The following is a 13325-nucleotide window of genomic DNA, read 5'->3' on the forward strand; positions in this document are numbered from 1 at the left end:
CACACGTGTGTCGTCTGTAGCTGTCAGTCTGTCACTGACCAATACATTTGTCCGCAGCATGGGGCCCAGGATCAGTTAACAGCATCAGTCAGGTAGGTGTGTGAGTTACGCAAGTAGCACGCGTCCTGAGTGTGATCACAGCTAGTGTTGTGTCAATGTCACACGTGTGTCGTCTGTAGCTGTCAGTCTGTCACTGACCAATACATTTGTCCGCAGCATGGGGCCCAGGATCAGTTAACAGCATCAGTCAGGTAGGTGTGTGAGTTACGCAAGTAGCACGCGTCCTGAGTGTGATCACAGCTAGTGTTGTGTCAATGTCACACGTGTGTCGTCTGTAGCTGTCAGGCTGTCACTGACCAATACATTTGTCCGCAGCATGGGGCCCAGGATCAGTTGACATCATCAGTCAGGTAAGTCTGAGTTACGCAAGTAGCACGCGTCCTGAGTGTGATCACAGCTAGTGTTGTGTCAATGTCACACGTGTGTCGTCTGTAGCTGTCAGTCTGTCACTGACCAATACATTTGTCTGCAGTATGGGGCCCAGGAAGGACGTCAGTTCTAGTTGACAGCATCAGTCAGGTAGGTGTCTGAGTTACGCAAGTAGCACGCGTCCTGAGTGTGATCACAGCTAGTGTTGTGACAATGTCACACGTGTGTCGTCTGTAGCTGTCAGTCTGTCACTGACCAATACATTTGTCCGTAGTATGGGGCCCAGGAAGGACGTCAGTTCACCGCTGATCGTGGTCTCCAATCGCCTTCCCTTCGTCCTGGCGCGTCATGATGACGGCACACTGGAGCGCAAACAGAGGTAAATATCAGCATTCTAATTAATTGTTATGTTTCTAATCTTGATTATCATTATAATGATCCAGCAAGAATATGCATCAGAGACGTATACAGTTTTAGAATGAAAAAATGGTGCTTAAAATAATAAGTGGTACAGTAAGTGAGGAAATTCATGAAACGTGATTAATTTATCATCGAAATCACCTTTTTGTATCACTTTTCAAAAATTTCATATTTCTTTTCAAAATTTCACAGGTCAAACAAAGCTCTATACAACTCACTGATAACGATAAGGCCCTCTCAACTCTAATGTAATGTTTTCCCTTGCAAAATGTCTAGCAGGGGTAGTGGATTTTTATCCCCCTGGAATTTTACCCCCTGGGCAAACGTGACGTCACAAACCAGGGGGTAAAATTCCGGCCGCAAACTTTTGAATTTCGCGACATCAGCTCGATGGATTAAACGTGGAATTAAACATATATTTTCACGGTTGTGAATTTAATCAGAACACATCAAATTATACAAACCTAGAGTGTACGGCCCGGATTTTTACCCCCGGAATTTTACCCCCGGAATTTTACCCCCCGGATTTTTACCCCCGGAATTTTACCCCCTGGCCAGATATATAAATTAGTGAGAATGATTAGTTATCTTCATTCTGTTTTAATTTAATAGTAAACATTTTATTATTAAGTAGCCTATTTGTAACATCAACTAATCGAACAGGTTTTTGATTTTAATTTTGAGATTCGAGTATCAGGATTCGATCTTTGAAGCCAACTGTTGATTAATATGACGTATAAACAAACATCAGAATGGTAATTGATTCGAAGATTTCTTTAACGATTTATTATACAACCGTGGTAAAACAATGTTTTTCGTTTGTATTGTAACAATAACAAAATATGCCTTATTGTTTCTTTACGAAGAAATGTTCACCCAATTATCATTTAAGTGAGCTACCGTACTCAGTTTATTTTACATACTTATTAATCAACAGTTGGCCCCAAACGCAAATCCCGAACATCAAAATTAAACAGCGAATTCTATTTACTTAGTTGAGATTACAAAATAAATAACTAAAGATAGGCGACTAAATAATGAAATGTTTACAAATTAATTAAAAACAGAAATATTGTAAACCCATTTGGTGTTCCCACTATAATTTTTTATATGTAGTATTTTATACATTCAATATCTAACTGATGCATTGGATACTTAGATAGTGGTAACAAACGAAGAAGGCTCTGCTCAAATATTTATCTTTTAAAGCCGGTCAAAACCTCCTGGAATCATAAGTCAAATGACGTAAAATTTCAGGTTAAAACAATAAACTAATTACCCATGTGTTGTACAGTGCCGGTGGCTTGGTAACAGCCGTGGCCCCCGTAGTAATCGAGTGTAAAGGACTGTGGATTGGATGGTCCGGCCTGTACGACCTGGGTAAGGACGAGAAGATACCAGAGGCTAACCCTAACGACAAGGCCCCTACTGCTGGCCTGCTCTCAGAACAGGTAACAGGCTAAAAATTAATCACAAGGATAGTGGTTAAGGAAGCGAGGGATGGGTTTAAATTTGTTGTAGGTAACCAAGTTCCATCACGGCCGCCTTTAACTCCTGGTCACGGCCATCGAAGTGGCAACGTCACTAGTAGGGTTGATACAGCTGTTTTGTTTGGAGGCAGCTAATGGTATTTGTGTATGTTTCAAGAATAAGAAAGCTTGGTTACTGCGTTATGAAAATATTTACTCCATTTTAAATGAACACAGAAATCGATTTTATATTTATATTGTTTTGGTTTTCAATTCTAAATGTTTTATTTTCAATCTTTTAATAAATAGATTCATAAATTTTAATTTTACTAAATAATACGTGAATTAATGAGTGTTACCAATTCATGTTATCGGGAAGTCTCTGGCGCTAAGTAACATCTTACTTATGACGTTGCCAATTCTACCAAGCCGCGGCCTGGAGTTAAAGGTGGCCGTGGTTTCTCATTATGAAATCATACAGGCATAAACCAATTTACAGTAATACTACTGATTATTTCAAAATAAGCAATTTGAACTCTTATTCCCTCCTGGGTAAGTCTTGAACAGATTTGCCTACATTTTATTTAAAGTGGTACTTTACTGTTTTCTCAGTGCTTCACCACCCGGTAGAATACAGCAGAGAATACTGTAGGCTAATGACTTTAAAACTAATTAGAGAAAATAGTTACCCAGACACCATTGATTATAGAACAATCTCTCTTGTACCTCTTTTAAAAATATTCTTTAATTAATTTTAATTGTCTGCTGCGTGGTAAGCTACGAGTACATAAAATTAATAACTTATTGGTGTGTGATTGAAGTAAATGTATCCTATATGTGAGGATGTAAAAGTAGAGTTTTTCTTATTTGTCCATTAATATTAACTTCCGAAATCTACATCCAATCTCTGACGTCCATGTGGACTCAACGGAACAAAGCCTCAAGAGGATTTTACAGACACGAATAAGAATAATGTCAATATTGTTGACAGCGGTTTTAAGATTTAGCTTTCCGTGTGTTCAGCAGTGTTTGAGTCCAAACACGGCCGCCTTTAACTCCAGGTGGCCGTGGTCCAAACCATAAACCTTGTCTCCTTTTTCATAACTTTAGAACCTAGGTGTTGATTTAGACCTAGTTTATTATTCTTTTTAGAGACACAAGTCTTTGATTAAATTAATTATCATTGCTGGAAATCACTTGAGAGCTAAAGGGGTTTTTTTATTTGAAATCTGTTTCTTTCTAAATTTCTCACCAAAATCTAGATTTGCGATGAATTTGAAAAATGTTTGTAATTTTGCAGATAGTGCCAGTGCATGTGGATGAAAGGGAGTTTGAAGCCTACTACAATGGTTGCTGCAACGGAACATTCTGGCCCCTGTTCCATTCTATGCCTGACAGAGCTGTTTTCAAGAAAGACACATGGAAGGTAGGTTATATACATACAGGGAATATTTTATGAGGGCCGGTCACCTTGTAATAAAATTGAAAATCGTTTTACTGCATGTTTGAACTTAATAACTGGAAATGTTTTTAATTTAATATGAAATCACAACTTGTATGCTTAGGCTTTCGCATCTAAAGAATCAATCATAAGAATCCTTTTTTGGCGTCGAGCAGTTGGCAACGCATTTCATCTGACAAAATGGTTGACGCAAAAAATCAAGGAAATGTCAATGTATCAAGGCAATGGAATTAATAGGCTTGGTGATGTTTACGTTCGTACAAAAATGCCAAAAGAATATTTCCCGTGTTCAGTTTAGAACGAATACTTAAAAATTAAACTATGAATTTTCAAAATGTACTAATACTACATCATTTTAATTAGCCTAATCAAATAAAGCTATGGCGTCCAGACCGAAGGTCGTCTGTGAGCATTCATTTCCCTGTTTAGATGCAGCATTTGTTTTTACGTTTGAACAAAGATTGGACAACTTATTATTTACTAGTTTGTTTGCTCAAGATTACCAAATCAATACAAACAGGAAAGTTGCTATCTAAGTTACGTTCTGTAAGATATTTTGCATTCACCTCCTCATTCATTACAGAATTATTTAATACAAAGTGTTCAATTCGTATCACGTATTAGTTTTAACAAAACATATAAAATAGAATAGAGCATTTTTCTTCTACAATTACCAATTTAATTTAATTCAATTTAATTCAATTTAATTCAATTTAATTCAATTTAATTCAATTTATTCAATTTAATTCAATTTAATTCAATTTAATTCAATGTAATTCAATTTAATTCAGTTTAATTCAATTTAATTCAATTTAATTCAATTTAATTCAATTTAATTTTTATTACAATTGTTACTTGTGGGTCTACAACACCCACAAGTAACAAGTAAGTAACAAGTAACAAGTGACAAAGTCGGCTTCCTTGCACTGATTATAGCACGCCAAGTAGTTAATTGCTGCATTTACCGACTTTTTGTCAACCTCTTTTACTTTTGCCGCACTATTCCAAGCAAACAAAAACAGTGTTGCTTTTATTAGGCGTAATACATGTACGCTTGAAAATAAGTTGGTAACACTTAAAGATACTAGACTACGATCAGCTGGTGGCTGATGCAGCCTTTCCATTTTCCAATTTCGTTCAACTCTTGGACTTAACCTTAAATGTGTTGTTGTATAGTGTTTGAAAGACTTTAGGTCTATTTAAAGTGACTGTAGGGAAAATATAATGACTTTGCTGCACTCGAGAAACTTTCCACACTCACCTGGGCTCTTGCTAAACATTTCTCTAATGTGCAGCAAAGTACCACTTTGCACATTAGTTCCACTAATAAACTATTTTTTTTTCATTGCCATTACGTTCCTTTTCATTACTTGAAAAAAAATGACACTAAACATAAACATTGAGTTTTAGATTCTCGCTAAAACTTTGTACATGCACATTATGACTTGTTACACAAGCAATCTTTTAACTTACAGATTATACACTTTAACTTAATATGAGTTTTAACATTCATTGTACAAATGATTATTTCAGCAATTCCTACAATCAGGATTTGATTGTGCTTAACCCTAAAATGTTATCTCAAAGCAAAGGTCATGATCTAGTTTGATCTTGATGTACATTCCGTTCTTTTGACTTTTGTTATGTTTTGTTTAAAAGTCTTGTGTATTTCTTTTTATACAGCTGTATAACAGCTGACGAATGAAACAGCTGATCTTAGTAACAAAGCTACACATCTTATTACCCTCCATTTTACACAAACTTTATCTTTCACCATAGGCAACACTAACTTTATATTTCACCATAGACAAAATAATGAAATATAGACTGAGAGCAGTGCTGCGGTTAGCATAATATTCTGGCGTCCACCGCTAGGAGTGCCGTGTAGTTTCGGCGCACTCCGCTGCAGCGTCAAGCGCTAGCGAGCGTTGCCATGACAAACTGGTAGGTACAGTAGTTATAAAGACAGGGCTGCCAACTTCTGGAGAATTCCCCGGAATCCGGGGAGTAGCAGTTTGTTCAGTTATTTTTCTGTGTTTTAAACCTTTCCGGGGATTGAAAAAAATGGATTTTCCGTTAAAATTACGGGATTTCAGAATTTTGTACTTTAACCATATTTAAAAGTATGGGTCTGGTACATTGGTAGCATTTCGTTTGAAGGGTGGTAGTGCTGGTACCAGACAATGAGTCAACAAACACCACTGAGACATACAAAACACCATTAACACCACTGAACACCATTATAGACCAACACTGAGCACACTCTAGCGGGACATCACAAAACCTTCCTTTGACAGTCTATATCTATTCTGTGTCAATGCTTCAGTCACTCCTTCAATATTTGGGTTAAAATATGTACATAGGTGAGTCCCCATCTCAATTATTGATACCTAATTGATGTGTGAATAATTATCAATTATCTATTTAATTATCTTACCAATTATCTACATTATGTTTTCGAGCCATACATTTTTCCAAAATATGTTCATGCAGTAAACAAATAAACTCATATAAAAATACTAAAATTTTGCTAATATAAAAAAGTGATGTGCCTCATCTGCTCTTAATTTGATTAACAATCACTATTTGAGTAAACTAATTGTGGAAGGCTCGGATTTACAAAATAACCGATTCTTTTTGATAATATTTTTTAAATAGGTGTTATTTTGCACAGGCGTACTGCAGAGTTAATGAGGAGTTCGCACGTTGCACGCTCCAAGCTTTGCGCAAGGTGATCAAAGATCTGGACGAGGAAGGACGGACCAATGTAGCACCTGTGGTCTGGATACATGATTATCAGCTGTTCACTGCGGCTACCTACATCAGACAGGTGAGAATTAAACATAAGTCATATAATAATTACAATAAAAATTTTGTGAAACTAGCTGAATACGTATTCTTAATACTGGGTTGGCGTATATTGATCAACATGTTTATTGCCCTACTGTACGTTTCTATTGCAATGGCACATACAACTCTGCATATTCTTAGAAGATTCCCTGAATATTTACTAGAAGAGTAGTCATATTTAAAAAGAATCAAAGATCAAAATAATCTTAACTTGAATGACATTTTTAATCTCCTTTGAAAAGGAAGCATGATGCTTAAAGGACAACCACAGAGAACATCGTGGTCTCATGGATAGAAATCTGCAGACCTCCCTTATAGGCAATAAGTAAAAAATTAATCATTGCTGCTTAAACGAATAAGTTGGGTTCTGGTTCTATGGTGTTCAATAGAATTCAAATACACAGCGTTTAACAACAGAGAGTAGTACTGTACTATACATTTTTTTATATGAATTTTCAAAATATAGTTTTCTGTTGTCATTTAACTCAAGTCTAATAGATGAAGTGTTGCTTTTTCTTTATGAGCTCTTCATGGAAAAAAAATATAAGAAAACACTGCATTTTTCTAAAACTAATGGTGGATGTGTAGCTATTTTAACCCCTTTATTATTATTATTTTCTTTTATAAACTCTTTCTTACAATTGGGTTTACAAGGGTTGTTAAAGAGTAAAACAAATTTAAAGAACAAAATTTTCTCCTCTGCGTCCACTCCCAGTTGCCAAGCACGGGTGCAGCACCTAGTTCCTACATAATTTATAAATTGGATTTATAAGTTAATTAATTTATAGGTTGGATTGTTTTTAATGCATATCAAGAAAATTAGGTTCTGATGTAATTTCATGCATTTTGTGATAAGCTTAATAGGTCAATGACACAAGCCCATTCCGATGTTTTTCTGTCTGAGCTCACTAATCGCTAATGGCCAGCAATTAATACATCAGTTATCACTATGATCTCATGACGAAATATGCAATCCAGATTGCAACTAATTTTGTAATTGAAAAATGTAATATTACTGTAGGCTTAGATAAGTTGCACATTTTACCTGTCTTTTACATTTGGAGAAATATTTTTCGTATATTATTAAAAAATCTAGTGGTAATAAAAATACAACAACTCTCGGTAACAACAACTCTATTATAGTTTTTACTTTCACAGGTTTGTGAAGAAGAAAATTTAAGATGTAAACTTGGGTTTTTCCTGCACATTCCTTTTCCATCATGGGACATTATGAGGCTGTTTCCGTGGGATGATCAAATTTTGCAAGGAATGCTCGGTAAGAAAAGTTTTGTGTAATCATAATCACCAATGAGTTGTGACAAGGGTTTCAAAAAGGTGTTCTACCCCAATGTCACATGATTGAGAAGGAAATTCATTAAGTCTAAGACACTTGTTTATTTTAGATCCATAAAAATGAAAAATAAATCAATAGTATATTGGCTAGTCAGGGTTTTGGATGGGTCGACTTCTCTTTATTTTTTAAAGTATTTTCTTCTTCAAATCTATTCCAAAAACCTAGCTGATAACCATTTTGATGGCCTGATCAACAGTTGTGCTAAGACACAACTCACATTTAACTTTCTGACGACTTTTCCACCAAGCCCCACTTCAAGCCAAATTGTTCCAGTTTTTTTTTGTTGGGAGAAACATTGCTGAATAAGAAAAATCAACTAGAAGTAGACTATTGAAACATTGTCTAGCAATGTATTCGATTTGTTGCCTTTTTAAGGAGAGGATAAAAATACTATTGACAAATGAATAGCCCGATTTTTGGCTAGGTACTTTCTTCATGGGATATAGGATTGATCATGTTATTATTTCCCAATTTTAAATAATTTAGAGGCATTATTTTGATTTGAATATTTTTCAGCGTGTGACTTTGTGGGCTTCCACATTGAAGACTACTGCTCCAACTTCATAGACTGCTGCAGTAGGAGGCTTGGTTGCCGAGTGGACCGTAACAACATGCTGGCCGAGCTTGCGGGCCGCACTGTACACATCAAGGCTCTCCCCATCGGCATCCCCTTCGAACGCTTCGTCCAGCTGGCAGAGAATGCTCCTGTCTTCATCAAAGACACGGACAAGGTCAAAGTCATCCTGGGAGTTGACAGGCTGGATTATACTAAAGGTATTTAGCATTGGAATGTCTGTGATTACTCATTAGCATGTATACTCAGTGACAGAGTCATAGTTAAATTTAAAATCAACTAAGACTTTAGACTCAAGTTCATTCAAAATATGTTGAACCATTGGAAAAACAACATGATATTTGACAGTCTGGTGGTTGATAAGTTGTGTTTGAGAGTTTCTATTGAATGAAAAAAACTAATATTGATTTTGCTAGTCCAAACATTCAGGAGACTGCGAAAACAGTGTGAATTCCATCAAATTTTGAGAGTGTGTCCAGTGCTTGATTTGGGGGGGAACGCGGTGGAACAGAGTACCGGTAACTCTCTTTCAGAAAGATAAAAATATTGGCATAAATAGGTATATAAATTTCTTATCAAATTAAATAGGTTACAGTTCCGGCACCTCATTTTTTACAAATCAAGCACCGCCAAGACGTATTGTGTTGCCATTTTATTAAGAAGTGCAAAAGTTCCAGTAGTAAAGTATCATTTGAGATGCTACTGGATGATTTGCACTTTCATTTTCTCCTAGTAAAGTTACTGTAGGACAGTATGATCTCTAGCATCCTTCAGCTATAGAATCGTGTAAATAACTGCCCAACACTGTTTATTGTTGGGCCAGGTTTTAATTAACTTTCATCTTTTTCAGGTCTCGTTCATCGAATCAGAGCATTTGAGAGGTTATTGGAAAAACACCCAGAATACATAGAAAATGTTACACTCCTTCAAATAGCCGTCCCATCAAGAACCAATGTGAGAGAATACAAACAGTTGAAAGAAGAAATGGATCAGCTGATAGGAAGAATTAACGGAAAGTTCTCTAAGCCTAACTGGGCACCCATCAGGTACATCTATGGATGCATTAGCCAAGAGCAGCTCGCATCATTGTACAGAGACTCTGCTGTAGCATTAGTAACACCTCTCAGAGATGGTATGAACTTGGTAGCAAAAGAATACGTCGCATGTCAGATCAAAGAGCCTGGGGTGCTCATACTGTCACCATTCGCAGGAGCTGGAGGAATGATGCACGAAGCTCTTCTAGCTAACCCATACGAGATTGACGAATCTGCAGAAACCCTCCACAGAGCCTTGCAGATGCCATTTGATGAGAGAGAATTGAGAATGACACAACTGCGCCATAGAGAAGCTTTACACAACGTTAACCACTGGATGAACTCTTTCTTGTCATCTATGGGAGCCTTGTGCAATGATGACGAAGAAGATCCTTTGACTAACAAAATGTTGCCTTTGACATTGGAAGACTTTGATTCATATTTTATTAACCACATCGATGATGTCTGTAAGCTAAGTATGATTCTCGACTATGACGGAACCCTCACTCCTCTCACTTCTCATCCTGACCTAGCCATAATGTCCGAAGAAACTAAACGGGTTCTAGAGCGACTCTCAAACATGTCGGATGTCAATATTTCTATCATTTCTGGAAGGAGTTTGGAAAACATCAGCAACATGGTCAATATCGAGAAAGTTACATATGCAGGAAGTCACGGTTTAGAAATTCTGCATCCCGATGGAACCAAATTCATTCATCCTGTTCCCAACGAGTACGCTGAAAAGTTGCGAGAGCTAATGAGGTTATTGCAAGATGAAGTTTGTCACGACGGAGCCTGGGTGGAGAACAAAGGAGTCCTTCTGACCTTCCACTACCGAGAGACACCTGCAGCTATTCGGGAGGACATTGTGAACAGAGCCAGTGAAATCTTTAAGAAAGCAGGGTTTGAACCACATTTCGGGCACATGGCGATCGAAGCTAAACCTCCAGTCAAGTGGGATCAAGGCAGGGCTTCTATTCACATCCTTCGGACGATGTACGGAGTAGACTGGTCCGAGCGTGTCAGGATCATTTACGCAGGGAATGAAGATGCGATGCAGGCTTTGCAAGGTATTGCATTCACTTTCAGAGTTGACTCGTCCCCCACAGTGCGGACAGCAGCTGACTCTAGACTGGCGGGTCCAGACTCTGTGCTGACAATGTTGAGGTGGGTAGAAAAGCAGATGAACAAAAGGGTTCCTCGAGTTATCACGAAATCTCCTCGTCTCTCAAGATCCCCCAAAGTGCAGAAGAAAAACAACTCTCTAGAATGCATCCATTCACAGATGAGTTTTGAGGAAGAAGATGAAAAACCAAATATGATCAGAATCACACCACCAAGACTGACAACAACGAAACATTGATTAGTCATCAAAAATGTTATTGTAAATTTTGTTTTATATATTTTCTAATTGTTATATGTTAACTAGTTTAATTTTTTAAATGTACAAACTTCTACAAGCTTATATTAAGTCATGTTAAATTTTAATCAAACTCAAAATTTTGTAATAGTCATAATTTTATTGAATTTCAGCCTCCTGGTCATATTTGAATACTAAAAACTGATGTAAATACCTGCATTCATGCGATCTGGATTGTTGCAGTATGGTATTTATTTGCAACGGTCCAGATCTTATATATCATGAATACAGAGGTATTAACACAAATTTTTTTTACTATCATAACTTTAATTTGTTTAAAGTACAAAAACCCTGTGTATACTGGATAAAAAGTACAAAAATATGATATTTTAACGTAAAATGTTCAACATAACTTTTTAATATACAACATGGTAAAAAATGTAAAATATACCTTACAGTGATTACATTTTAACAATATTTACGTGATAAACATATTTTAGACATAACAAATGAGTGTACTTGATATTATGTAGCAGTAGCCTGATAGAATTCCATAGCATACGTTTTTTAAAGTAGGCCTCTATTTTTGTATGTTAAATAGTCCAGCTCAGAATTCACCCTTAAGTGGGTGCAATATACTTCAATTTTAGTTTAATGCACACCTAATTGAGTTGGTTGTAAAATAAATAGTTAAATAAAACAAAGTGTGTACCTATCTAAAGAAAAATATACAACTCTGTTATTTAAAAATCAAGGCATGATTTACTTTTATTTTACCAAACTATTTGTACAAACAATTTTCCATAAAGCTGATCCTATATAAAACTCATTGAACTAAATAATTGCTTTAATTAAGTGTATTATGGATTAGCTTTATGGCCTATTGTTACATTTCTTCTTATTGTAGATAATAGATTATAACTTATTTATATGAATCATGAATCTATGGTTGTTTCAAACCCACATACTATAGGCAAATTTTCATTGCCTAATTGAATATACATTCAGGATTCATAACATAACAAAATTTAATATGAATATTTGTTATAGTTATATCCTCCCATATAAACAATAACCAACAATACTTTAAGTTTGCTGCTACAAGAAATATACACAAATTTTAGTTCACAAATAAAGTGTTCTTGCTTGGATTTTAAAAGCCCATACACAAGGTGTCTCACCTAAAATAAGTTAACCATTAGCCAACTCTTTTATCATGAGAAAGAGAAATAGAGTCAACTTTCTTATGGGGCACTCACCTTAATTTTTTCAGTGTCGCACTGACAAAAAACACTTCAGAAAAATATAATTATATATATATACTAGCTGACCCGGCGAACTTCGTATCGCCTAAGTTATAGGTTTCCCCTAAGACAGACCGATGGAAAGAAAGTACCGTTACGTTTAATTTTCAAGATGATCTCGTTCGCATCGCTCAATCACGTCCTGGTTGAAGTTCGTTCGCTACGCTCACTCACCTTTGGGTTGGAGCTCGTTCGCTACGCTCACTCACCTTTAGGTTGGAGCTCGTTCGCTGCGCTCACTTGCCTTCAGGTTAGCTCGTTCGCTACGCTAACTCGCCTCCAGGTTGAAGTTCGTTCGCTACGCTCACTCACCTTTTGGTTGCAAATTAGCTGTTGTCATAAATGTAAAAGAAATAATAGTGCTGCACCCTGTTGGTAATCCTTGTAACTTTAATGCTATTGAACATCATAGAACAGAACCAACTTGTTTAATTGAAACAGCTGTTAAGATTCATTAATTCCATTTCTTATAAGGTTAACATGGGAAACTCCAGAGCCACTGGGGCGGAGCCCTTTTAAGAATTTCGAAACGGGAAATAGTTTACGTCCGATTCGCATACCTACAGAATTTACACACCAAATTTCATAACGATCGGTGAAGTCGTTCCGGAGGAGTTTGCAGACAAACACTGTGACACGAGAATTTTATATATTAGATATATATATATATATATATATATAGGTATATAATGTATACATTTTGCTTAGTTATACAATTTCTCAATCCATACTTCTAATCTTAGACTACCCATTTCATAAATCCTGATGGGTCTTACTCAGCGATAGCTGCTATATTTTTACAAGTACCTTTAGCAATAAAAGTAAATCACACTTACACGCTAACCCCATGGTGGAAGGAACCCCGTACAAAGGACGGATACTCGGCTAATCTATTTTAACAATTCCGACAATAAAGCAAAAAAAAATCATGATTTTTAACATGTAATTGTCAAGCACTACGTGGCGCTAGTCACTAGAATCGTGGAAAGTTGCAAACAGGCCCTGATAGGTCCTGAGTCATGGCTGATCTTAGTCACTAACAACACGTTATATTTTCAATAAATCTTAT

At 36.3% G+C, this 13325-nt stretch overlaps 1 protein-coding gene across 4 annotated transcripts in view; it reads left to right on the forward strand.

Moving 5' to 3' along the window:
- LOC128988774 (uncharacterized) overlaps window positions 1-11706 on the forward strand; it is a 29248-nt gene extending 17542 nt beyond the window's left edge. For all 4 annotated transcript variants that reach the window (XM_054410397.1, XM_054410395.1, XM_054410394.1 and 1 more), the window contains exons 2-8: window positions 704-808; window positions 2144-2300; window positions 3619-3744; window positions 6455-6610; window positions 7789-7906; window positions 8501-8758; window positions 9409-11706. In XM_054410397.1, the coding sequence (XP_054266372.1) occupies window positions 705-808; window positions 2144-2300; window positions 3619-3744; window positions 6455-6610; window positions 7789-7906; window positions 8501-8758; window positions 9409-10955 (2466 nt within the window). In that variant the 5' untranslated portion in view covers window position 704 and the 3' untranslated portion in view covers window positions 10956-11706. The remainder of the gene's footprint in view (window positions 1-703; window positions 809-2143; window positions 2301-3618; window positions 3745-6454; window positions 6611-7788; window positions 7907-8500; window positions 8759-9408) is intronic.
- The last annotated feature ends 1619 nt before the right edge of the window (window positions 11707-13325 follow it).

Source organism: Macrosteles quadrilineatus, unplaced genomic scaffold (genome assembly GCF_028750875.1).
Source record: "Macrosteles quadrilineatus isolate MER2022 unplaced genomic scaffold, UCM_ALF_1.0 Scaffold_3__2_contigs__length_128488019, whole genome shotgun sequence".
In the NCBI taxonomy this organism is placed as follows: domain Eukaryota; kingdom Metazoa; phylum Arthropoda; class Insecta; order Hemiptera; family Cicadellidae; genus Macrosteles; species Macrosteles quadrilineatus.